At 59.1% G+C, this 22,594-nt stretch overlaps 6 protein-coding genes across 6 annotated transcripts; 3 read left to right on the top strand and 3 right to left on the bottom strand.

Annotated features, from left to right (window-relative positions):
* Positions 1-1,264: 1,264 nt before the first annotated feature.
* BDZ90DRAFT_273434 (hypothetical protein) lies at positions 1,265-2,735 on the top strand (the record flags this gene model as incomplete). The annotated part of the gene is made up of 4 exons (XM_025508801.1): positions 1,265-1,395; positions 1,473-1,556; positions 1,645-2,411; positions 2,629-2,735. 4 exons carry the CDS (start codon positions 1,265-1,267, stop codon positions 2,733-2,735), a joined length of 1,089 nt encoding a protein of 362 aa, XP_025364056.1.
* Positions 2,736-3,601: 866 nt separating this feature from the next.
* BDZ90DRAFT_277720 (AICARFT/IMPCHase bienzyme) lies at positions 3,602-5,734 on the bottom strand. Its single transcript, XM_025509032.1, has 2 exons — positions 5,539-5,734; positions 3,602-5,463 (listed from the first exon to the last, which is right to left on the bottom strand). The coding sequence occupies exons 1-2, from the start codon at positions 5,682-5,684 to the stop codon at positions 3,801-3,803; spliced, it is 1,809 nt and encodes a 602-aa protein (XP_025364055.1). The 5' UTR covers positions 5,685-5,734; the 3' UTR covers positions 3,602-3,800.
* Positions 5,735-5,920: 186 nt separating this feature from the next.
* Positions 5,921-7,230, top strand: BDZ90DRAFT_263836 (NADH:ubiquinone oxidoreductase complex I intermediate-associated protein 30). The gene is made up of 2 exons (XM_025508621.1): positions 5,921-6,249; positions 6,333-7,230. Exons 1-2 carry the CDS (start codon positions 5,938-5,940, stop codon positions 7,101-7,103), a joined length of 1,083 nt encoding a protein of 360 aa, XP_025364054.1. The 5' UTR covers positions 5,921-5,937; the 3' UTR covers positions 7,104-7,230.
* BDZ90DRAFT_249104 (hypothetical protein) lies at positions 7,111-12,448 on the bottom strand. Its single transcript, XM_025507647.1, has 3 exons — positions 11,951-12,448; positions 11,731-11,876; positions 7,111-11,656 (listed from the first exon to the last, which is right to left on the bottom strand). Exons 1-3 carry the CDS (start codon positions 12,044-12,046, stop codon positions 7,204-7,206), a joined length of 4,695 nt encoding a protein of 1,564 aa, XP_025364053.1. The 5' UTR covers positions 12,047-12,448; the 3' UTR covers positions 7,111-7,203.
* A 246-nt stretch (positions 12,449-12,694) lies between these two features.
* BDZ90DRAFT_230311 (hypothetical protein) lies at positions 12,695-17,572 on the top strand. Its single transcript, XM_025505424.1, has one exon. It carries the CDS (start codon positions 12,967-12,969, stop codon positions 17,296-17,298), a length of 4,332 nt encoding a protein of 1,443 aa, XP_025364052.1. The 5' UTR covers positions 12,695-12,966; the 3' UTR covers positions 17,299-17,572.
* Positions 17,573-17,698: 126 nt separating this feature from the next.
* On the bottom strand, positions 17,699-21,541 carry BDZ90DRAFT_258359 (pyruvate carboxylase; the record flags this gene model as incomplete). The annotated part of the gene is made up of 4 exons (XM_025508062.1): positions 17,699-21,130; positions 21,210-21,288; positions 21,366-21,421; positions 21,482-21,541. 4 exons carry the CDS (start codon positions 21,539-21,541, stop codon positions 17,699-17,701), a joined length of 3,627 nt encoding a protein of 1,208 aa, XP_025364051.1.
* Between the last annotated feature and the right edge of the window lie 1,053 nt (positions 21,542-22,594).

Genomic DNA, 22,594 nt, shown 5'->3' with positions numbered 1-22,594 from the left:
GACATCAACTCCCATTGAATTGAGCAACAGAGGCCAAGTCAGCTGCGAGTGATGCAGGTGTATCTCACCAGCTGCTTCGCATCGCGACGGGCAGGGAGGAGCAGCAGCAGCAGCAGCAAGAGTAAGGCGGCTTCTTTCCACTCGGTTCGCCCGTCGTGCCGTCCCAGAGCCGCTTGGTCCGGTAAGCGTCGCTAACGCGGTCAGTGCCACTGCATCGGTGCGCCCGTGGTTCATTGCGTCTGAGTCTGAAGACGGGAGTCAAAGGTTCATGACGCTCAGCGAGGGGGCCGTCTCTTGGGTAGAGAGAGGGGGGGGGCGAACGAAGAAGGGGTGGTAGCGCTCCGCTCAACGCCAAGTCGTCACAATCGCGAGACAGGGACAAGGGAAGCAAGCAAGCCAGCCAGCCAGCCAGCCAGCCAGCCAGCCAGCCAGCACGTAGGCGAGCCTTTCACCTCCAAAGACGACAATTGAGCCTCCGCCCGGTCCTCTCATTCCTAGAGCTGAGGAGCTATCACCATCGCTTTACCCTTGCTGCCAATCAGAGAGGAGTGCGTGAGGGCGCAGCGTGCAGATTGCTCGCAATTCAGGCTGAGCTGCGAGATCAGTCGTGATGGCAGGACCCCTTCGCCCGCCCGATTTAGATGGGTCACAGCGCTATGAGCTCTCTCTCTCGGGGCAATAGGCGTCAGGCGCCAGGCATCAGGCTTGGGATGCGCAAGTGGGCACGAAGAGTCATATAGCCTGCGCTGATGACGACCCGTGTGTGTCATGACCTTCCTTCTTCAACCAGCTCTCCTCCTCATCCTACTAGTCGTCATCGTCGGACTCACACGAGAGCCACACCCCCTACCTCGACTCACTCTTCGGCTTCAATCCGAAGATCTCAGACTCAGTTGCAGCACCTCCATAGCCGACCGCTGCAACACCGTCCCGCTCTGTGTCGTTCCAGACACCGAGTTGCCAGCGACACGCTGCTAAGTAGCCTTCCTTGCGCCTTCGATCACTACTGATCGAGGGAGCAGCTCGAAGGCGCCGAGCGACACATCATCATCTTCCTTCTTCTTAATCTTCTCTGTATCGCAGACGGCGTCTGTTCTGTATCACAGCCTCTTCGCCGTAGCGTTTCAGCCGGTCTTTAGCAGCTCTTGCTTCCTTCTGGGCTTCTCCGTCTCGCTGGCTGTCGACTTCACACAGGCACCTGGACCGCTGATCACGGGCTTCAGGCTTACTCGACGAAAGAGCATCAACGCTGTAGCACCTCCCGATGTCATCATCTCACGATGGACGGCTGGGCGGGTTTCTCTTTGGGCCGCCAGATGATGGCAACGAAGGCTCTACCGACAAGGGCAAAAGCCGTCAGCGAGCGACGATGGCTTGCGTTCATTGTCGAAGAAGGTGCGTCGAGACCGGAACCTCGTTTCCTCTACCTCAGGCGACCAGTCTTCTGACAATTTTCCTCTGCTCACTCACAGGAAGATCCGCTGTGATGGTCAAGAGCCAGCCTGTGGCACATGTCAGCGATTGAACAAGCCGTGCGAGTACGAAGCAATCTCAGAGTGAGTTGCCCTGACGCCGTTGCCACGCACTGAGTCGTCTCGACTGACACAACCTCCTCTCCTCTCTCACCCGTCTCACCCTCGACAGAGAAGAGAACGTCATTGCTCGCGAGAAGAAGAGAGCCTCTCGAATACGCAAGGCCCAGCTCGCTGGCCTCGCAAGCTTCTCAGCCACCAACAGCCCACTGGGTATCGCCGGCTCGTCCTCTTCGCGCTTCGTCGTCCCATCGCCCGGCACACCGTACGGAGCAGTCGTGTCGCCTGATGCGTACAGCAGCAACAAGCGCTTCTTCTCGGACCACAGCTTCGACACTGGACCAGGAGCACTCCGACGACGGGGTGCTACCGTGTCAGGCCCAACCGACCTGATGCGAAGTACGTCGACATCACCGTACTCGACGATGGGCGGCCTGCAGATGGGCGGCATCACTCGTCAGGCGATGCCCGGTGCTGGCCCTTCGGCCGGCGAAGAAACGGACGTCGTGAGCAGCGATCTCCCACCCTGGGCCAGGACGACGATACCGCCTCAGGGCCTGGCATGGAGTCCAGATCAGACCTGGCAAGGCCATTCTACCAACCAAGCAGTCGCACATCACTCCAATGCCGGCTTGCGCCGACGTTCCTCTGTCGATAACATGCCTTACATTGGGAAGGGCTCGTGGACATCATCGCAAGACACGGTCGCTGCCGCCGCCAGCGCAGCTGCTGCGTTTGCAGCTGCCCAGAGGCCAGCAGCAGCATTAGCTCCTCGCGTGGGTCACGAGCCACCTGCCTGGCTCACTAATCGATCCGTGTCCCACCAAGAGCTGTCCCGTGATCAACTTCTCAACTGGTCCAACTATTTCGGCGACCGGAGTAGGTTCAATTCACCTGTCGCCTCTGCCTCCCCTCTTCCTCCATCTTCCCAAACGTCCACGCAACCAGCGCCTCCTCTGCCACCTCCGTTCACGGCTCATGGTAGCAACGAAACGCCGTCATCTTCTGGCTTCTTCGGACTCGCAGCTAATCTGCCCACCGACCAGGCTTCTGGATTGCAAATGGACCTTCGTCAGGCTCAACTGATGCCAACCAGCACTCACACCTCTCCAGCAATCACATCGCCAGTCGGCGCAACTCTTTCCCATCTTGCGCCGTACCCCCAAGGGCAAGGCCAAAGCGGCACAGAGGATCGCAGGATGAGCGGCGGCGGGCTCAGTCCGGGTTCATCATCAAATTCCGTTGGCTCAGGACTCGCCAGCATGGGCTCATCGTCGCGCCGCTTCTCAGGACAAGACCCACTGGACATGAGTGGACTTCAAGGCTCCTCGGCCACTTCCTCTGCAGGACTCACCGCCGCCACTGCAGCCATGGTATTGCAGCCTCAGCATCAACACCAGGGTGGTGGACGGATCAGTCCGGGCGTCAGCTCATCAGTGGACGGGGGCGGAAGCATCTTCGACTCGCCTGGTACATGGGGCTCAGGACAGGCGTCGACTCAGCAAACGACGCCAATCACCACTGCTTCTGGCGTGCCGGCGTGGCTACCTTCGGCATCTTGTCCCACCTCTGCTGCCTCGACGTCCTATCCTCAATCGCAGGCCTACTTCGCTCAGCCCCCACCGCCCTTGCCTCGCACGATGGGCCCGCCCAGCACGATGGCTCAATATCAGCAGGGCCTGCTTTCTCATCATCAACATGGCGGCATCAGTCAGCAGCAGGTTCCATACTTGGATCTGAGTGGGTCTACACAAGCTCTACCCGGCGCATCTTCCTCGTCATACGAAGACTACGCGACTGGTCCCGGACCTTTTGAGCAGCAGCGGCATCTCGAGCCTCCGCAGACAGATGCGCAGTCCTGGTGGCAAGCCATCACGCAGCAGAAGCAGCAACAACAGCAGCAACAACAACAGACTGAGGCTCAGCACCACCACCAATAGCCTCAGGCACAGGCAGCCCCTGTCCTTGTCGGTGTCGTGACTTTTCTCCTTTCATCGTCGTCACCTATTTCTTCATCAGATACCTCACCTTCCCGGGCGAAGGCTTCGCCCTGTCATTGTTATTCGCTTGTACTTCTATCCATTGACGCTACGATGCTCATAAGAGCCCGGCGTTTGTATCTTTCTACCGCAACTGATACACGATTGCATCCACTCACACGCACACGCACACGCCCACGACCGTAAATGATCCTTGGCATTGCTTGGTTGCGACGCATATCTATTCCCCATTTTGATCCAATCTGCCCAGCTTTGTTACTATGCCCTTCTAGTGGTGGAAGAGACGCAGCTCCGTCCTCGCGACGACGATACCATGTCCATCCGCAGCCTTGACGCACTGCTCATCCATCACACTACCGCCCGGCGCAGCGATGTACTTCACGCCGGACCTCGCCGCACGATGAACATTATCTTCGAAGGGGAAGAAAGCGTCACTCGCGCAGCACACTCCTTCAAACTTGTCCGCCCATTCCTTGCGCTCCTCTGCGCTCAGCGGCGCAGGCACGTTGTCGAAGAGGGCCTCCCACTGAGCGCGTTCCTCGCCACCAACGAGGGCGGGCGCATCGATGATACCCTCGACAAAGACGTCGATGGCGTTTGACTTCTCGGGGCGCTTGGTGCCCTTCTTGAAGGGAAGGCCGAGCACGCGCGGGTGCTGGCGCAGCCACCAGTTGTCGGCTTTACCGCCGGCGAGACGCGTGCAGTGGATACGGGATTGCTGCCCCGCACCCAAGCCTACGATTTGGCCGTGAAGGGCGTAGCAGACGGAGTTGGATTGGGTGTACTTGAGGGCAAGGGTCGCGACGACGAGGTCCAGAAGGGCGGAGTCCGGGATGCTCTTCTCCTTTGATACCACATTCTTGAAGAGGTCCTTGGTGATCTTCGCATCATTGCGGCGCTGTTGCAGTTGGATGCCATAGACGTGACGCGTCTCGATAAGGTCGGGCTCGTAGTGGGGGTCAATCTGAAGCACGCAGTACTTGCCACCCTTCTTCTTGGAGAGGACCTCGAGGGCAGCAGGCTCGTAGCCAGGTGCAATGACACCATCTGAAACTTCGCGAGAGATGATGCGGGCCGTCTGTTCGTCGCAAGTCGTAGACAGCGCAATGATGTCTCCGAAGGAAGACATACGGTCTGCTCCACGGGCGCGGGCGTAGGCTGTTGCCAAGGGGGTGAGGCTTCCCAGGTCGTCGACGAATGCGGCGCGAGCTTCCTCCGTCGTCAAGGGTACGGCGACGGCTGCTCCGGCGGGGGAGACGTGCTTGAAGGAGGCGGCAGCGGCGAGGCCGGTGCTCTCCTGGAGCTCCTTGACCAATGCCCAAGCATTCAGCGAGTCCAGGAAGTTAATGTATCCGGGAGAGCCGCACAGGGCCTTCACTGGCATCTCATCATTGGTCACAAATGCCTGAGCGGGCTTCTGGTGAGGATTAGCTCCGTAGCGCAGGGGCATCTGCTGGACGAGCGAGGTCCCAGCGCTCGTGGAGGCGTACTGCTTGCGGAAGTAGTCGGAGATGGCAGTGTCGTAGTTGCTGGTGTGCGTGAATGCCTTGAGGGCCAGCTGGTTGCGATGAGTCTGAGCAGCTTCGCCGCCCTTGGACCAGGCGTCAAGGAACGTCTTGTAGTCTGCAGGGTCCGAGAGTACCCAGACGCGCTCGTGGTTCTTGGCCGCTGCACGGAGAAGCGTGACGCCGCCAATGTCGACTTCCTCTACGGCCTGAGCAAGTGTCGGGGCAGGATCGCGACCGACAGTTTCCTCAAAGGGATAAAGGTTGCAGACGACGATGTCGATGGGGTTGTAGCCCTGAGCAGCAAGGTCCTGCTTGTCGCTGTCCTTCTTCGTCTGGGCGAGGATACCGCCGTGTACTGCGGGGTGCAGAGTCTTGACACGGCCGCCGAGCATCTCCGGTGCCTTGGTGATGTCAGAGACGTCGCTGCAGACGAAGAAGGCATTTCAAATGGGTCAGCAGTCGAGCATACATGCAGCCTTCTGAGGCGCATACACGCACCCAATGTCGATGCCAGCCTCCCTGACCATCTTGGCCGTCCCTCCCGAGCCGAGTAGCTTTACCCCCTGAGCATGAAGCGCCTTAGCAAGGTCGAGGAGCCCCGCCTTGTTGTAGACGGAGAGGATAGCAGTCGGTTGTGATGCCATTGCGTAGCAGTGTGGAGTAGAGTTGTGAGAATGGACAAGCAGGAAGAAGCTGAATCGGGGCCTCCAAGATTGGCGCCGGCGCTGCGAAGCAGAGCGGCAGATTGGGCTGAAAGGTGAGGCTCACGTGGCGAAGGGCGGACTGGCAGTCGTCGCCTCCACGAGCGAGGCCGAGCTGACCGATGTCTTGAGCCGTTCTCAACTACTCAGTAGCATCCTCAACCAACGCTATCAACGCACCTACGCCATCCCCGCCATGTCGTACGGTAAAGCCTTTACAGCCGCCTTGGGACGCAGTCTCGAAGTCGTCAGGGATGGCGCAGCTTCGGTCATGCGACTCGAGGTCAATCCCGGGACAGCCACCAAGAAGCCAATTCACCTCTTCTCCATCAAGTCGCAAAAGGATCTCGATGGATTTGCTACGGGATCCGATAAAGACATCGGAGGTCTCTCCGACGTCAAGCTGGGCGTCGACGAGGGACACGGCCGCTTCTTTGGTACGCTGAGCAACCAGCTACCTAGGAATGCGCCAATCCAGAGGACCGGGTACGCCGGAATGAGAACGAGGGTGAGCAGAGAGGGACTTCGCAGCTGCATACATGCAGCATTCTCGTACTGACCCTGCTGTTACTCTGTCATTGTGCGTCGTAGAATCGTCCCACCCTCTTCGGCGCTCAGACATGGGACACATCTCTCCACTCCTACCTCGCCCTCCGAGTCCGCAACTCCCTCTTCGCCACGTCCCCGCGCCCACCAGCCCCACCCTCTCCGCTCAGCCAAATCGACGCCTCTCCCGGCGATCGGAGCAGCCTCAACAGTGGCCGTAGTGAAAGCTTCTCATCCTTGACTCCTCAACAGCGAGCTCGTGCCGCTCTAGGCCACGGAATGGACGAGCCACTGGGCCCCAAGTTCTTCGCCAACATTCAAACGGACGGGCCGGTAACCTCTGACCTCTTCCAGCACCGCATCTGGCTCGACCCTGCAGCTGGGGATGAGTGGCAGACGATTGTCATCCCGTTCGATCGCTTCTTGATGCTCAACACGGGAACGCTCGCTGATAGCCAGATCAAGATGATGAGACAGGCCGTTCGTACTGTTGGCATATCATGCATCTTGGAGGCGCCGAGGCCGCCAGGACCGGATGCGAATGCTGCGCCTGCGGAGAAGAGCGATGTCAATGGAGCACCCTCTGCGCTGCGCGGTGGAGGGGCGAGCATCACACAGGCAGCCGAGGCGGCTGAGGCTGCGCCAAGGGAAGGGGAGGATGACTGGGGTCGCGATGGGACCATTCGACCCTCGGACCAGCCCGACGCTTCGCCCCTGCGAGGTATCAAGCGTGGGCAGAGCTTCCGCTTCGACTTGGGGTTGATGGGCGCCAAGGCTGTTGGATCAGTGGAAGAGGCGCTCGAGCTCGAGTGGTAAGCTGAGCGGATGAGCAATTGTAAACGTTGCTTCAGATTTCAAATGTAACACTATTCGCGCAGTCTCGCCTCGACGCTTTTCTCTATCACGTCTACTCGTCTCACTTGTTGCCCCCGCCCCCTCGCTGCTCCCAAATCTCGTACAGCGCATCGAGGATAGTACTCGCGCTCCAAGCCTGCGTCGCACACGAATCTCTGCAATACTGCCCGTTGGAGTTGGTCAACTCGGGCAGACCAGCCCAAGGGCTCGAAGCGATATGCTTCGTGTGCTCAACGAGCAAAGACGAGACATGGTGATATGCCTCGTCTCCCTCCTCTTTCCCGTGGAACAAGACCCAAGCTCGAAGGAAGAACCCAGTGGGGAACACCCACTCAGGGCCGTTGTGGTAGTTCCAGCCCTGAGCGAGATGGAAGTCCGTCGAGTCATTCGCGTTGTCGTAGTCTCCACGATAGTTCATGTCGCTTGGGTCGAGGGTACGCATGCCCAGCGGCCCCTTGAGGACATTGTGTGCAGCCTGCAGGGCGATTTGTGCATGCTCCTTGTCGAAGAGCTCCGGAGCAACGCACATAGCGATGGGGAAATTGGACCTGAACTGATAGTCGGACCATTCCCTCCCCTTGCCCGAACCAAAGACATCCTTGTAGATACCTCGGCGGTTGATGAGCCCAGGGTCCACCCGGAAGCTTCCGTCCTGTGCTGAGTCGAGGGGAACCCAGTAGCACCTCTCAAATGATCGCTGGATCAGTTCTGCCCAATCTGCGTAGCTGACCAACGTCTTCTTCCCGCCAATCATCGCCGTGACCCCATCCTTGCCTTGTAGCCAGAGGCCACGCTTGCGCAGCGAGTCGACCCAGGTGAGGGTGCTCTTGAGCAAGGCAGTGATCTCAATGGCGGCTCCATCCCTCGGCGAGCCTGGGTGACCACGATTTCCAGCCTTGGTGCTAGACCCATTCTTGTCCTGCCAGGTACCGCAGTTCCATGCATTGCCACCGAAGATCATCCCCGTCGACCAATCAGGATCAATGTCGATGTTGAAGCCTTCGTCCTTCATGTGCTCATCGATCTTTGGTCCGGCGTCGTGCTCGCGGAAATGGATACCAGAGGCGTGGCGTTGGAGTATTTCCTCGATCAGCTCAGCCACAGTGCTCTCGTGAGAAAATGCCTTGGGAGAGTCGACGGGCACCCATTCGTCATTGAGCGGGAAGCGACGCTTGACCTTCTCCTGGAGGATGGACTCGCCGCCGGGCACCATCTTGACATAGTCTTGGACATTTTGAGCGAAGAACCATGGGCCATCACGGCAATTGTACCTGGGATTGGTCGTCGAGTTGAGCAAGTTAGGAATCAAGCCGTGCTTGAGCGTGCATCCAAAGCTCAAGATGTGCTCGCGCGCATACTGATGCATCGCCGTCGTCAAGTAAAGCCCCCTCAGCGAGATGAATACATCACGACCCCACAATCTTGCCCACGAGGCGGCAAAGTGAGGCAGACCAGCAGCCATTGAGGCGCTCGGTCTGTCGTGCCAAAGGCTTGCTGACTTGACTTCACCGTTCATTTGGACCGCGCAGTGTGCCAGTGAGTGAATGAAGGGGTGGCCCTCTCGAATGAAGGGACTCATGTGCTCGATAGCTCGCGCAACCGCAGCGTCATAGGCTGTGGTCACGGTGAGTGCAAAGTACTTGGGTCTCATGAACGAGGGCACAGTACTCTTGATTTGGTCGAAGCGCTCCTTGAGCCACTGCGCCGGCTTGGTCAGGCGGGGGAACATGGCTAGCTGCTTCTCAAGACGACCATGCACGTAGTCGAGGGCCCAAGTGCCGTCTCGAAGGTGGGCGCACAGAGGATGTCCGAGATCATTGTGCTTCATCACCTGGCGAAGAGGGTGCATCCAGCCCTCCAAGCCACAATAGACCAGCTCTTCGTGACCCGGGATTTTGTACACACCGTCTTGTCCTTCCGTGCTGTCCTTCTCCTCGCCATCGGCGCGGTGCAGAACGACGTTGAGGTCAATAAGGTCGAGCTCGGCGAAAGCCTCCTTTGCGCCAGAGCGACACAGCTCGTCGAGGTCTGAGGCCAAGCCTTCCATTGCGCTGGCGAAAAGCATGATCGAACCGGGAGGGAACTCTTGAGGTACGTTGATCTCCGAGTAGAAGTCGCCGTCGATTTTACGGCCCTCGGTAACCTCAGGCGCGGGTACGTCAACCAGCTGGCTGGCAAAGCCTTTGAGAGTCTTTGCGTCCTTGGATGCGTTGCGATCGGTGATTTCAAGCGTCTTGCCGGTGATGTACTGAACCTTGGTGCGGTCAAGACGGATGGGAGCGACGTGGCCCCGAGCCTTGCCTCGGTTGTTGAAGGCGGTGTGCGCAATGCAGAGATAGCCCTTGTGTGTCTTGGGATGGACTCGATGGAACATGATATAGTCGCCCTCTTGATGGACGTGCCCCTCCTCGAACCCGTCTTCAACCATCTCGCGATGCAGCGCGTTGACAATTCGCTTCACATAACCAATCCCGCGCTGTTCAGGCCCATCATAGACCTCATACATGCGCTTCTCGTTAACGAGATCAAGCAGGTCAGGGTACAGCTCGTCGACACCCTTGGTCGAGCCAGTCGCAGACCACGAGAAGGCAACGAGAGCCCCCATGGTAATGATGTCCTCCGTTGTGCGCTTCTTCGTCGGAGTCTCGTTGTCGTGCGTGACGTCCATGAAGAGAGCATCAGGGGATGAGCCTGGGTGCGGCACGACGGTAGCTGGGGTCGGTGAGTTGCTGCCAGGCAGCAAAACGGAGCCAGACTTGGAGAGACAGTCCTTGTCCATGCTACCGATTGGCTTGTTCACGCCAAAACGGTACAACAGACGCGATTCCTCTTTCGGGTCGTGCCCATTTTCCATCTCCCGAATCAGTGCATTGAGTCCCAGCCGGGAGACAAAGTAGACGTCCATCTCCTCTGATCCGGTGAAGAGCTCGGCACAAACGTACAGATTGGGGTTGTGCCTTCTCGCTACGTCGAGGAAGTACTCGCCCACGTGGACAGGAGTGGAGTGGCAATTGTCGATGCGGAATGCGTCGCACATTTCGGCGCTCAGGGCGACGTACTCCTCCATATGCTTCCAAAGCCAAGGTGAGTCCTTTGGTTCCGAGCCATAGCGCAGCTTGACCGTGTCGCCCCACGCAATGACCTCGCGGCGGAGGTAGACGCGGGACTTGGACGAGGCAAAGTCCATGAGCGGATCGGCAGCCCAGATCCAGCCATTGTTTGCGACGGCTATTGCCTTGGGATGGTGCTTGTTGTTCGGAGCAAGACGGGTAAAGTAGGGCTCGCAGAAGGGCTTGTCCTTGGTGATGGGCCCCATCTTTGGGCCGCCCTCTTCAAGGCGCATGTAGGTCAGTCTTCCTGAGAGGTTCGCCACGATGGCTTTCAGATCATCGTCGTACGTGGCATATAGAGGAGCGTTGAGCTCGTCTACCGCTTTGCTCAAAGCGTCCAACGCGGCGTCCTTGGAGCCGAATTGAGAGCGCAAGATGGCGACTGTCGTAAGTACGTCGAGGGTGGTGATGTAGCGCTCTCCGAAGTGCAACTTGTTCTGCAGCGCCTTCTCCTCGAGCTGCTTAGCAAGCGATTGAGTCGACTTGGCGCTGTTGCCATTGGCCTGACCTTCCGACTCGGCGTCCCATCCTGCTGCGACGGCCTCCTTGACCGCCTTCGCGTCGATGACGTAGTACTGCCAGAGCTGAAGCTTGTCGAGGACCTTGCTCTTGACGCCGTCCATAATCTTCTGGACATCAGTAGGCGACTTCGGGTCGTCAGGCAGTCCAAGAGACGCAAGATTGTTTGAGAAATCGATGAGAGCACGATCGAGCTCCTCGGCTGGCGTGAGGTGCGGCGAGTTGTGCGGGCTGTAGCCTGCCTCGGGGTGATCGTTGAGCCAGGCGCTCGAGTGGGCCGTGTGATTAAGCACAACATCCATAAGGCTGAGCATGCCGTACTCGCGCTTGATCTTTCCAAGCCAAGCTTTGAGCGTGTCTGCTCTCTCGGCAGGCGTGGAGCTCTTGCCAGCCTTGTCATCGAACATTTCGTGCGAGAAGTCGAGCTGGTCGCCGATGGAATACGGTGAGTTAGAGGTGCCACGCACTTGCAGGGGGGTGTAGTGGATCATGTTGTAGCCAGCCTTGGAGGCGACGTCGAGGTGAGGAGCCCATTGACTCAGAGGACCAGCCCACTTGGCGAAGAACGAGAGGGCAGTAATGGCCGTCTGGCTGAGGACGCCTTCCTTGCCAGCTAACACCTTGCCTCCATCGGCGGATGGCTGCCCCGTCTTGGGGTCCAGGATGCGAGTGCGAGGCGGAAAAGTGAGAACGGGATCAACGTTGAAGTAGCCGTGCTTTGACTGGACGCGCTTGCGCTCGGACTGAGCCGAGCCCAAAGGCTGCGAGGGCGTCGGGTACGGCAACTCCTCCTCGGCTGCATCATGCTCTACGTAAAACTCGAATGCGCCGGCGGAGGTCACGTAGAGGTCGATGTGACTTGCCTTGCTGAAGTCGCTCGGGAGTCTGCGCGAGAACCACTCGCAATCAGTACTGACTCGACTGTACCGGCTCGCTCCGGGCCTTTTCCCTGCGCTCACCTGTGCTCGTAGAAATGGTCACGACGAAACTCCTTTCCCTCAGGAGGGAAGTTAGTCCACAGCACGCCGTTCTTTGAGGCTACAGTGCCTGCGTCGAAGGCGAAGCGCAGTACGTGGGGCTTGACAGGAGCAGGCAGACGAATGTACTGGCATCGCAGATCGGGGCATTGTCAGCGGCCATTGAGGTCAACGTATGCTGATCTTAGCCACACAAGCTCACACTCTTCTCCTTGGACGGGCTGCCATCGTACTCGAGCTTGACCTCGTAGACCTCGATCGGCTCGCCACGAGCGGGTCTCGCGGTAGCTGGGGACATGGCGGTGGCTGGCGGCTCTTCTGGCGATGCTGCGATGGCTTGTTGGCACGGTTGCTCTGACGTCCTCTTTGGCGGCAGGGGTGGTTGCTGCGGGGATGAGGAGCCTCTTTGCGAACGTCTGAACCAGCTAGAAGCGATAGCTCCACCGGCAACAACGACGACGAGAGCGATGCGAGTAGGAGTCAAGGATGAGGAGATGATGTTGGCGGCAGTGGGCAAGGCTGAGCGTCAATGGGGAGAGGCAAAGGTGAGATGGTGCTGGTCCTTCCCGTGCGCAAATGTCAGCTTCGCGGCCTTCGTTGTCCCTGGTTGGCGGCTCTTCTTTTCGCGCTAGACCCTGACAGCGTGGGTGCGGGACGGAGAGATGCTGCGAAGGATTCGCCCTCGTCCATCGATTGAGCGTCGGGATCGTGGGCCCCAGCCTCGCAGCGAGGCATCTGGGCCCGCGCCTAACGCCTGCGTGGCTGATATGCCTGATATGCAAGTTGTAGCCCCGCGCCGCTTGCCCTGAAATCGAATTCAACACTTTGGCTTCCGACGTCATTCTCGACGGGAAGCAAGACTCAACACTGGACGGACGGTGGCTCGCGTGGCCTCGACCCCGCATGGAAAGTAGAACAACACTCGAGATTGAGTGTAGCCTGCTTAAGCGGCCGACACGGCACTGCATTCAGTCGGGTCAGTTGACTTCTGATCGTCATCACCATACCATCATCGCAACGACCCACTTTGCCGTGGCTGCCTGCGGCCTCGTCATCATCACACCCACGCAAGCATACCGCATACTAGGCGTCGGTCCAGTGCGCCTCGCGCAAGAACAGAGAGCATCGCATCGCATCGAATCGCAAAAACAGAGCCGGCTGCATACCTTTTGTCGCGCCCTTCGTCTTCGTCGCTAGCATACACTCTTCATCATCAGCATGACGGTCGCGAGCTCAAGCAGAGCGGCAGCGGCACCGCAGGCATCTTCAACCTCCTCCTGGCCTTATAGGCACGACAGCATACAGCGTTGCCTTGCTGAAGCAGCCGTACAGACAGCCCTCAGCGAACTTACTCGAACGCCTCATGTCCGCCGAGCTCTCTCTGAGAAAGCCAAGGGCAAGGCCAAGGCGCACAGCGATAGCGACGAAAGAGACTTGCTCGTCGACCTCGCCCTCGAGACATTCTGGTCCAGCTCCCGTCTGGGGACCAGAGACATCAACACGACTCGTCTGCGAGCCTTGTCTCACCTGCAACAGCTGTCCAAGATCTCTCTCGAGACCAGCGACTTTCCTTCGGTCACCAGCCTGCAACGCTCATCTGCGGCCTACGTAGAGATCGTCCGCTCACGCTTCAACCGCCAGCTTTACGTCCTCAAGACCGTCGTCAAGGGCTTAGCTCGTCGCGAGTCGAACAGATGCAATCCCTCCTTCGAGGCTCAGCTCCTTGCAGCTGGTCAACAAGAGTCGCAAAGTCGAAGACCAGTACCAGACTTCGTTGCATCGTTTCAGTCCCAGAACTCGCTGCACATTGTCATGCAATATTTTCCAGCAGGGGATCTCGACCAACTGCTTCACTCTGCAGGTCAAGCGGGTCTGATTCACGGCTTTGGCAAAGATGGAGGCTTGCTCAGCGAATCCTACGTCAAGATCTACTCCACAGACATCGTTGCAGCAGTGACCTGGTGTCACGAACAAGGCTTTGCCCACCGCGACGTCAAGCCTGCCAACTTCCTCCTCGACCGCTCTGGTCACCTCAAGCTCTGTGACTTTGCAACCGCAGCGCCTTTCACGCAATACGGAAGTCGACGTCGTGTCCAGTACCAGTACTCTTGCCTTGCTGGAACGCCGGATTATATCGCCCCGGACATTCTCCTTGGAGAAGAGGAGCGCCTCAATGCCCTCACTGGCTCGAGAGGCGCCAGCTCAAGATGGGGCTTCTCATTCGCAGATGAGTCGAGCTTCTCGTCGCTCATGACCCGCCCTCAGCCAGAGTCGGAGGGCTTCTATGGGCCAGAGGTGGATTGGTGGTCAGTCGGTTGCGTCATCTACGAGATGGTCTTCAAGAATGTCCCCTTCTGGGCAGAGACGATCAGGGAAGCGCATCACCGCATCTGCAACCATGAGCAGTACCTGCAGCTGGACGAGCAAGTGACTGTCAGCTCGACCCTCAAGGATCTCATCATCAAGCTCTTGACACATCGTGAGACGCGCTTGGGGTCGCAAGCAAGCGCTCATGTGCAGCAGCACTCTTTCTTCAGCGGCGTCGACTGGTCAAGCTACCTCAATGTGGCAGCGCCATTCGTGCCAAATGTCGACAGCACCAAGACAGATGTCGCAGGTATGGCAACAGCTGAGGAACCTTCGATCCTGCACAGCCCGAGCGTTATGGCGGGCCGACCACAGGCTGCGCTGGACGAGGACCAGAGCATCTCAATAGAGCCCGACTCATTTCACTTGTCACAGATGTTCGACGGCAGCCTAGACGAGTTTCCCATGTTTGCCGACTCACCAGAGGAGGTTGACATGGTCATGGCGAGAAGGGCAGCTATGGTTGAGGCACCAAGTCGTAGTCGACCTCTCTCAGAGCCAGTCTCGCCCAACACGTCAAAGATCGGCGCTGCTAAGTGGTCGGACATCGACGTAGCTTGGGTCGGGTTCAGCAGACTTCCTCAGCGCAACGCCTTTACAACGGAAAAGCAGTTCAAGACGATGCCGCAGTCGACATTGACTAGGGTCGCGGCGACGCCAAGCGCTGCAGCTCGGCAGTCTACGCTGGCCTCCATTTGGGAGACGTCACCAGGCTGTGAGTCGATGGCTGCTTCGCCCGAGGCGTGGCCCAGAGCCATGCAACAGGGCGAGTCGAGCGCCACGGCGCCGATCACGTCAACGCCTTTCACTCGCAGCGTCTCCGACCCTGCCAAGCAGTCACCACCTCCTATGATCGCCTCAACACCGCGCGATGGTGGTATTGAGCGCAGATTGTCGCAACGTCGCAGGCTGCACAAAGCCATTGCCGCAGCCATCCCCGGAGACGGGCGCTACGTGACTCCACTGAGAAAGACGAGCATGCCCAACCTCTCATCAGCGTACAGCGGCTCGGTCGCTCCTCCCTCCGCCATCCCAGCTTCACCGTACCCATTCCCTTTGGCCGCCACTCCTGCCCCAGCAACAGCAGCTAGACGTCTCGTCTCCGCCTCAAGCTCCATCCGCAATCCATCCCTACTGCGCAGCGCTGTGGCTCAACAGCAGCAGCAGCAGCGACGCTCCGAGTCCCCTTACTCGCGTGTCGTCTCCATGGGCTCTGATTCGCGATGCTCAGGCGGATCAAACGCAAAGCGTAACTTCAGCGAGAACGAAGCAATGGAGCAGCTTGAGGCCGCTGTGCTGCAGAGCGCGCGCAAGGTCAGGCTTGACTCACAAGAGCGCAGCTTCCCGCGTCGATTGGCTGTGCTGGAGGAGAGAGTCGGTGCTGACGCTCGACGGCAGCTCAGCGAGCAGGGGAGGTTATCGAGGCAGGCAGGACCGTCGCGACCGCAGCTACCGCACAGCAATACCGAGCCTGCGTTGCTCAGCATGCAGAAGGTCGGTGGCTCTCTTGACAAGCGGCCTCAATTACAGGAGTTGCGGAGAGGCTCAGCGCCATCCGTCGTCGTAGAGCCTGCCTCACCGACCCCAACAGCGGTGCACTCGTCGGCGCCGCAGACTTTGGCTCCAATCGAGAAGACAGATGGCAAGGGCAGCAGTACCATCCACAGCAGGCGACTGCTCGGAGCTCACGAAAGGCGTCGCCCCCGCCTTCCGATGCCCGATCCCATTGTCATCCGCCCGACTCTGACCTCGTCGCCAGAAGATGGAGGCTCAGACCCGGACTCTCCTCTCATGTCTCGTTCTGGCTCATCTGCTGGCCAGTCTGGCGGAATAGGCTACGACGCGCACATCACATCGTCAGTTGACCTACCCGGCTGGTCCACCGAGGCGATTGCGTCTGCGCCCACCATTGAGGCTCACCAGCAGGACCCAAGTCACTTGTGCGCCCCATCCGCGCGTCCAATGCTGCGTATGAGGCGAAGCGATCGTCAGCTCAAGCTTGAGGCACAGGAACGCACTACCCCGACGCGCCCAAAAACGCGAGCCAGCTCACCTTTCACGACTACCGAATTCGACCTTGCCCACTTGAGTCTTGGGCCACCCACCCCACTGGAGGAGGTTGACATCAATCCGATGGCAACTGCAGCCGCAGCCGCAGCAATCGCCGCCGCATCGCCAAGTCCGGCAGGAGACAGTCGTCAGAACGACTGCCCTACGCCAGAGCTGGTGAGCGACCACACGAATGACTCCGAAGAGAGCGGAGTGAGCAGTGGGGGCGAGTCGTTCAGGACTCATAGCGCTATGTCGTCCCCCTTCGCGATGACATTCGCTCCTGCGGCGGCCAATGCAGACGGTGCGCTTGCTTTGGCCATGCCTACCACGTACGGTAAGGACGCCCTGCCGCGCTTGAGTGTGCCTACAACTGCCGAAGGAGCAGCAAGAGCCACATTGGCCGCTTCGCGTCTACGTGCTACCCGATCACACAGCCAACTTTCCAAGCTGCATCATCTCTCTCTCGGGTTTGGTCGCGAGCACGGCGTGCGCCCAGAAGGGACGTCGTCAGCCGCAGGCCCTGCGTCCTCCTCCTCCTCCTCAAGCTCCTCATCCACTTCGACTATCCACCCAGCCCAGCGTAGCATTCGCCGCAAAGACTCTCGCGAAACGCTCAAAGAGTACCGCAACTCTGCCCGCCTTCAGTCGTCCTCAGGCCTTCCCTCCTTCCCGGAAGACGACGACGATGCCTTTGGAGGCGGGCCGGCCCTTGTATCCTCTTCGTCACCGCCACTCAGCGGGGCCGGCCTGCTGGCTGCTGCTTCTGCTAAGAACCTTTCGTCCGCCATGTCTGGTTCCGCGAGCGGGACATGGAGTCGAAAGAGCTTGTCTGCTACCCGCAGGGCATCTGCTCAAAACCTGGGCAGGCAGTACCGCTTCTCTGAGGGGGCATCGACAATGAGTAGACCCAGTACGGCACTGAGCGCCGCCGCGGGCGAGCTCAAGCTATCCGCCAAGCGTTCGAGCTCAGATGGAAGCGTGTCTCCTACGTCAACGAGCACCGTCGTGCGCAGCAACATGAGCGTCACCAGCCCGCTGACGAAGATGGATAATCGTCTGACCGGCATTCAATCGAGTGTCTTTGGGTTGCAGACAAGGATCACAAAGCTCAAGGCGAAGCTGCACGACTGAATGCGGTCGAGCGATCTCAGCACAGCTAGCATCATCATCTACAAGCACCTAGGTCAGCATATCATCCATTCCCCTCCGGCCTTCTGCATTACCCAAATCTTCGCACGCAAACGGTTCTAGCATACCTCTCTTCAGTCTCATCGGATCCCTTCGCCCTATGTTCCCCTCCTTCGTCTTCGCTCCATTTCCGGCTACTGTTGCCAATTCGCATCTTTCTTTGTCTATACCGTCGCACGCATCACAAACTCAATGGAGAGCAACACTCATTCATGCATCGCAGGGAGACTGAAAGCTTTGAATTTCTCGACGTCTGAATAAGAATAGGCCTCGCGAACACGGTCTAGCAATCCTTGACTTCTCGCTACGCTTGATTCCCTGCTACCTCCTCCAGCTCCTCCGCTTACTGCCCAATCTCTGCCAAGAGGTCGCCCGCCGAGACCGAGTCGTTCACCTTGGCGCAGATGCGCTTAACCTTACCAGAGCAGGCCGCTGAGACGACCTGTTCCATCTTCATGGCCGAAGTGATGAACAGCGGGTCACCGGCCTTGACTTCCTGGCCCTCCTGGACTCGCACCTCGACAATCACACCAGACATGGGCGACCCAACCGATCCAGGGTCGCTGCTCGCCTTCTCACGAGCGGTAGTCTCGACAGCGGCACTGCGGTCATCGATTTCGATGGAGCGGGGCTCGGCGTTGAGCTCGAAGAAGACCTCACGCGTGCCCTTGGCCTGGTTGAGCTGCCCGACGGCGAGGAGCTTGACAATGAGGAGCTTTCCGCGGTCAATGTAGGCGTGCATTTCTTCACCCGTGTTGAGCTTGCCGAGGAAGAAGCGCGTAGGCAGGTTGGACAAGTCGCCGTACTGGTCGAGGAAGTTCTGGAAGTCCTCAAACACCTTGGGGTAAAGTGCATAGCTGATCGCGTCAGTGGTGCTCATGGCCTTGCCGTACTTCTTGGTGAGGTCCTTCTTGATCTTGGACAGGTCGACGGGCTCCAGCGACTCCCAAGGCTTGGCGCCGACGGTGGGCTTGCCACGGAGCACCTTCTTGCGGAGCTCCTCGGGGAAGCCGCCGGGAGGCGCGCCGAGGTAGCCCTGGAAGTATTGGATGACCGATTCGGGGAAGTCGAGCTTGTCTGCTCGCTCCTCGACGTCCTTGCGGTCCAGTTTCTGGGCAACCATCATCTGAGCGAGGTCACCGCAGACCTTGGAGGAGGGCGTGACCTTGGAGATGTCACCAAGAAGCTTGTTGGCACCAATGTACGCCGTCTTGATGGCGTTCCACTGCGAACCCAGGCCGAGCTGCTGAGACTGGAACATGAGGTTCGTGTACTGGCCGCCGGGCATTTCGTGGTCGAAGACGGATGAATCCGACGCCTTGACATTGGCCTCGAAGCACTGGTAGAGCTGGCGGACCTGAGTCCAGTAGAGGTTGAGGTTCTGGATGTCCTCGTGACGAATGCCGGGACCAAGGCCAGTCTGCTCGAGAGCACTGACCAGGGCGCCCATGGAAGGTTGCGAGGTCAGACCAGACATGCTGTCAATGGCAACGTCGACGACATCGGCTCCAGCCTCGGCGCAGGCGAGCATCGACGAGAGGGCAATACCGGCGGTGTCGTGCGAGTGGACGTGAATGGGCAGGTCCGGGTACTTTTTGCGGATGGCGCCAACGAGGAGGCGGGCAGCAGCAGGCTTGAGGAGACCAGCCATGTCCTTGATGCCGAGGATGTGGATTCCCTCCTTGACAAGCTCGTCAGTGAGGTTGACGTAGTACTCGAGGGTGTACTTGGGGTGCTTCTTGGGGTTGGCAACGTCACCCGTGTAGCAGATGGTTCCCTCAGCAACACCGCCAGCCTTCTTGGCGGCGTCAATGCCGAGACGCAGAGAGTCGATGTTGTTGAGCGAGTCAAAGACACGGAAGATATCGAGGCCGCACTCGACCGCCTTCTTGCTGAACTCGTAAATGAGATTCTCGGGGTACGAGGTGTAGCCGACAGCGTTGGCGCCACGAATGAGGGCCTGGAAGGGGATGTTGGGCACGAGCTTACGCAGCTTGCGAAGCCTCTCCCAAGGGTCCTCGTAGAGGAAGCGCATAGCGACGTCGAAGGTGGCACCACCCCAGCACTCGAGCGAGAATGCGTTCTTGAGGACGTGAGAGGTCTCTTTGGCGATGTTGATCATGTCGATCGTACGCAGCCGAGTAGCGAAGAGGGATTGATGAGCGTCTCTCCACGTCGTGTCCATGATGAGAGTGCCCTTGTAAGCGCGCACAGCCTTGGCGAACGCCTCCGGGCCCTCGTTGACGATGATGTTCCTCCAGCCCTCTTGGCATGGCTGCGAGGCATCGAGGGGCTTGGTGGGGTCCTGAGGGTCGCTGAAGGGAGGCTTGTCGATCTCCTCGTGAAGACCAGGCTCGCCCGTCTGACCAGCGATGGAGCTGCCGTTGACGGCGACGTCACCGAGGTAGGCGAGGAGCTTCTGAGCACGGTTCTTGGACTGGACGAGGTTGAAGAGCTCGGGCGTGTCGTCAATCATCGTCGTCCAGGTGCGAGCGTTGGCAAAGTCGTCGTGGGTCAGGAGACGGAAGAGGAAGGGAATGTTCGTCTTGACACCGCGGATACGGAACTCAACGAGGGCTCGAAGCATCTTGCGGCGGGTAACCTCGTAAGTGGCGCCACGGCAGGTGACCTTGACCAGGAGCGAGTCGTAGTGGGGCGTGATCTGGGCGCCGGCGAAGCCTGAGCTTGCGTCGAGACGGACGCCATTACCACCAGCAGAGCGGTACACCTCGATACGACCCGTGTCGGGCTGGAAGTTCATAGCCGGGTCCTCGGTGGTAATACGACACTGAATGGCTGAGCCACGCTTCTGGACGGTCGACTGCGAGATGCCCAGGTCGTCCAGGGTAGCGCCCGCAGCAATCTGTATCTGAGCACCGACGATGTCGATGCCCGTGATCTCTTCCGTGATGGTGTGCTCGACTTGAAGGCGCGGATTGATCTCAATGAAGTAGTGGCGGTTCTGCTGGTCGACGAGGAACTCGGCGGTACCAGCGTTGCGGTAGCCGGCCGTCTTGGCAAGCTTGACTGCGTCAGTGAGAATCTTCTGGCGCACAGTGTCGTCGAGGTTGCTGGCAGGAGCGACTTCGACGACCTTTTGGTGACGGCGCTGCACTGAACAATCTCGCTCGAACAAGTGGACGCAGTTGCCTTCTCCGTCGGCCAAGAGCTGGACCTCGATGTGGCGGGGTCTGTCGAGGAAGCGCTCGATGAAGACGGTCGGGTCGCCAAAGGAGTTCTGCGCCTCAGACCTGGCTCGCGAGAAGGACTCCTCGAAGTCCTCCTCCTTGCGCACGACACGCATACCACGGCCACCACCGCCCATGGCAGCCTTGATGATGATGGGGAAGCCGATGTCCTTGACGAACGAAGCGGCCTCGTTGTACTTCTCGATGGCACTAGGGGTACCGGGAACGATGGGTACGCCAGCCTTGCCCGCGAGCTCACGAGCCTTGACCTTGTCTCCGAGGCCGTCGATGGTCTCGGGTCGAGGGCCAATGAAGGCAATGCCAGCGTCTTCGACTGCCTTCGCGAAGTTGTGGTTCTCGGACAGGAAGCCGTAGCCGGGGTGAATCATGTCAACGCCATGCTCCTTGGCAATGCGGATGATGTCCGGGATGGCGAGGTAGGCTTGGACGGGCGACATGCCAGCACCGACTTGGTAGGCCTCGTCTGCCTTGTATCGATGGGCGCTCATGCGGTCCTCGTACGAGTAGATGGAGACTGTCGTCATGGCGAGCTCATGGGCCGTTCGGAAGATGCGGATAGCAATTTCCTGACAGAGTGAGGCATGGAGTCATGGTCAAAATCTTGGCAACATGCGGGCGTGGCCTGCTTCATCCGCCCGTACTTACTCCACGGTTGGCGACCAAGAGCTTCTTCAGGGGACCACCAGCCTGCTGGCCGAGGTCCTTTCGGATGCGATTGATGGTGCTACGGGCGCAAAAAGGGCGTTCAAAGGGAGGTCAGTCCGATGTCACAGCATCGTGCATGCTATCGTCCCCGCTCACGGGAAGACATGGCCGGTAGTCGCTCCCGGAGTGCCCGGTTGGCTCTCAAAGGTGTCCTGCGGAGAGGATGGCTAATCAGCAACGACACCTAGTGCTTTGCGGGCACTCTTACCCACCACAAAGGTCGAGCGAGGGACTCCTGTCGGAGCGGTTGCCGTCTCGGGCTCAGTCGGCATCGTGATTGCCAATCAGGCGGTGAAGGTGAGCGGGGTCGAGGTGGTAGGAAGACAAGGTCGGGGGGCGCCGACTGCAAAGGGGTCTATCAAGGTGTCACCGAGTCGTCGATGTCGCGGCTGATCTCTATGATGCTCAGCTCTGTCGACGAGGTGGTATTGGTGTGTAAAGAAAGGATCAGAAGGACTCCTGTGCTATGCGATGCAATCGACGATCACTCGATCTCTCGGTGGGGCCGGTCGAAGCGGGCGAGCGGACAACGGACGGCTGCTTCACGGGACAGCGACAGGCCCGCATCGCACGCACGGACGCCATCGTCGACTCTTTGCCCTCCTCTCGCCAAAGTGCCTCTGAGCCCGCACGCCCAGCCCCGGCGGCGAGCATGTGACTGCTTCCTGGGCGCGTGAGCGCGAGGGAGCGAGCGTCTCCAACCGCCCCGCTTCGATGATCGCAGTGCGAGAGTACAACTAAGAAGCCGATGCCGACAAGGAGACGATTCACAATGGGCGGCTAGGACAACGCAGCAACATCCACGATGATCACGACGATCACGACGCAGGGTCATGAGGTTGGTACTCGCAGGGTGGTCAAGGAAAAAAAATGGCCATGTCGCCATCGCGGCGATCATCGAGCGATGAGTAGTGACGATGGCTGAGCGTGCGTGCAGGCGTGCAGGTGTGCAGTTCAAGGCAGACACGCAGCCATTCTCGCCGAGATAAGGAAGGACGAATCTCGATGGCGCTGCTGAAGATGGCAGCGAGACCCTCTCCCTGCCATGTGGTTGACTTCTTTCGAGGATCAATGAGATGACGACCACGTGGTCGGTCCAGGCTTTACTCGCTACGCTACCCACGCCTTCCTGATGAGGGTGGGGGCCGCCTCCCGTACCGCGAGCCTCAACTTGCCCAGCCGCTGCACTCGCGACGCTCTAACGCATACAAGCGATGATCTGGCCCAACGATTCTCTCTTCAATGGCCCTACACAGTTCCTTCTGCATTCGTTGACGGACGGCCTTGCTCATGATGGCAGCCACTCGAGGAGCACCACAAGGAGC

This window comes from Jaminaea rosea (assembly GCF_003144245.1).
Source record: "Jaminaea rosea strain MCA 5214 unplaced genomic scaffold BDZ90scaffold_2, whole genome shotgun sequence".
In the NCBI taxonomy this organism is placed as follows: domain Eukaryota; kingdom Fungi; phylum Basidiomycota; class Exobasidiomycetes; order Microstromatales; genus Jaminaea; species Jaminaea rosea.
Note: the sequence above shows the minus strand (reverse complement) of the source record. Positions and strands in the feature narration are given on the sequence as shown.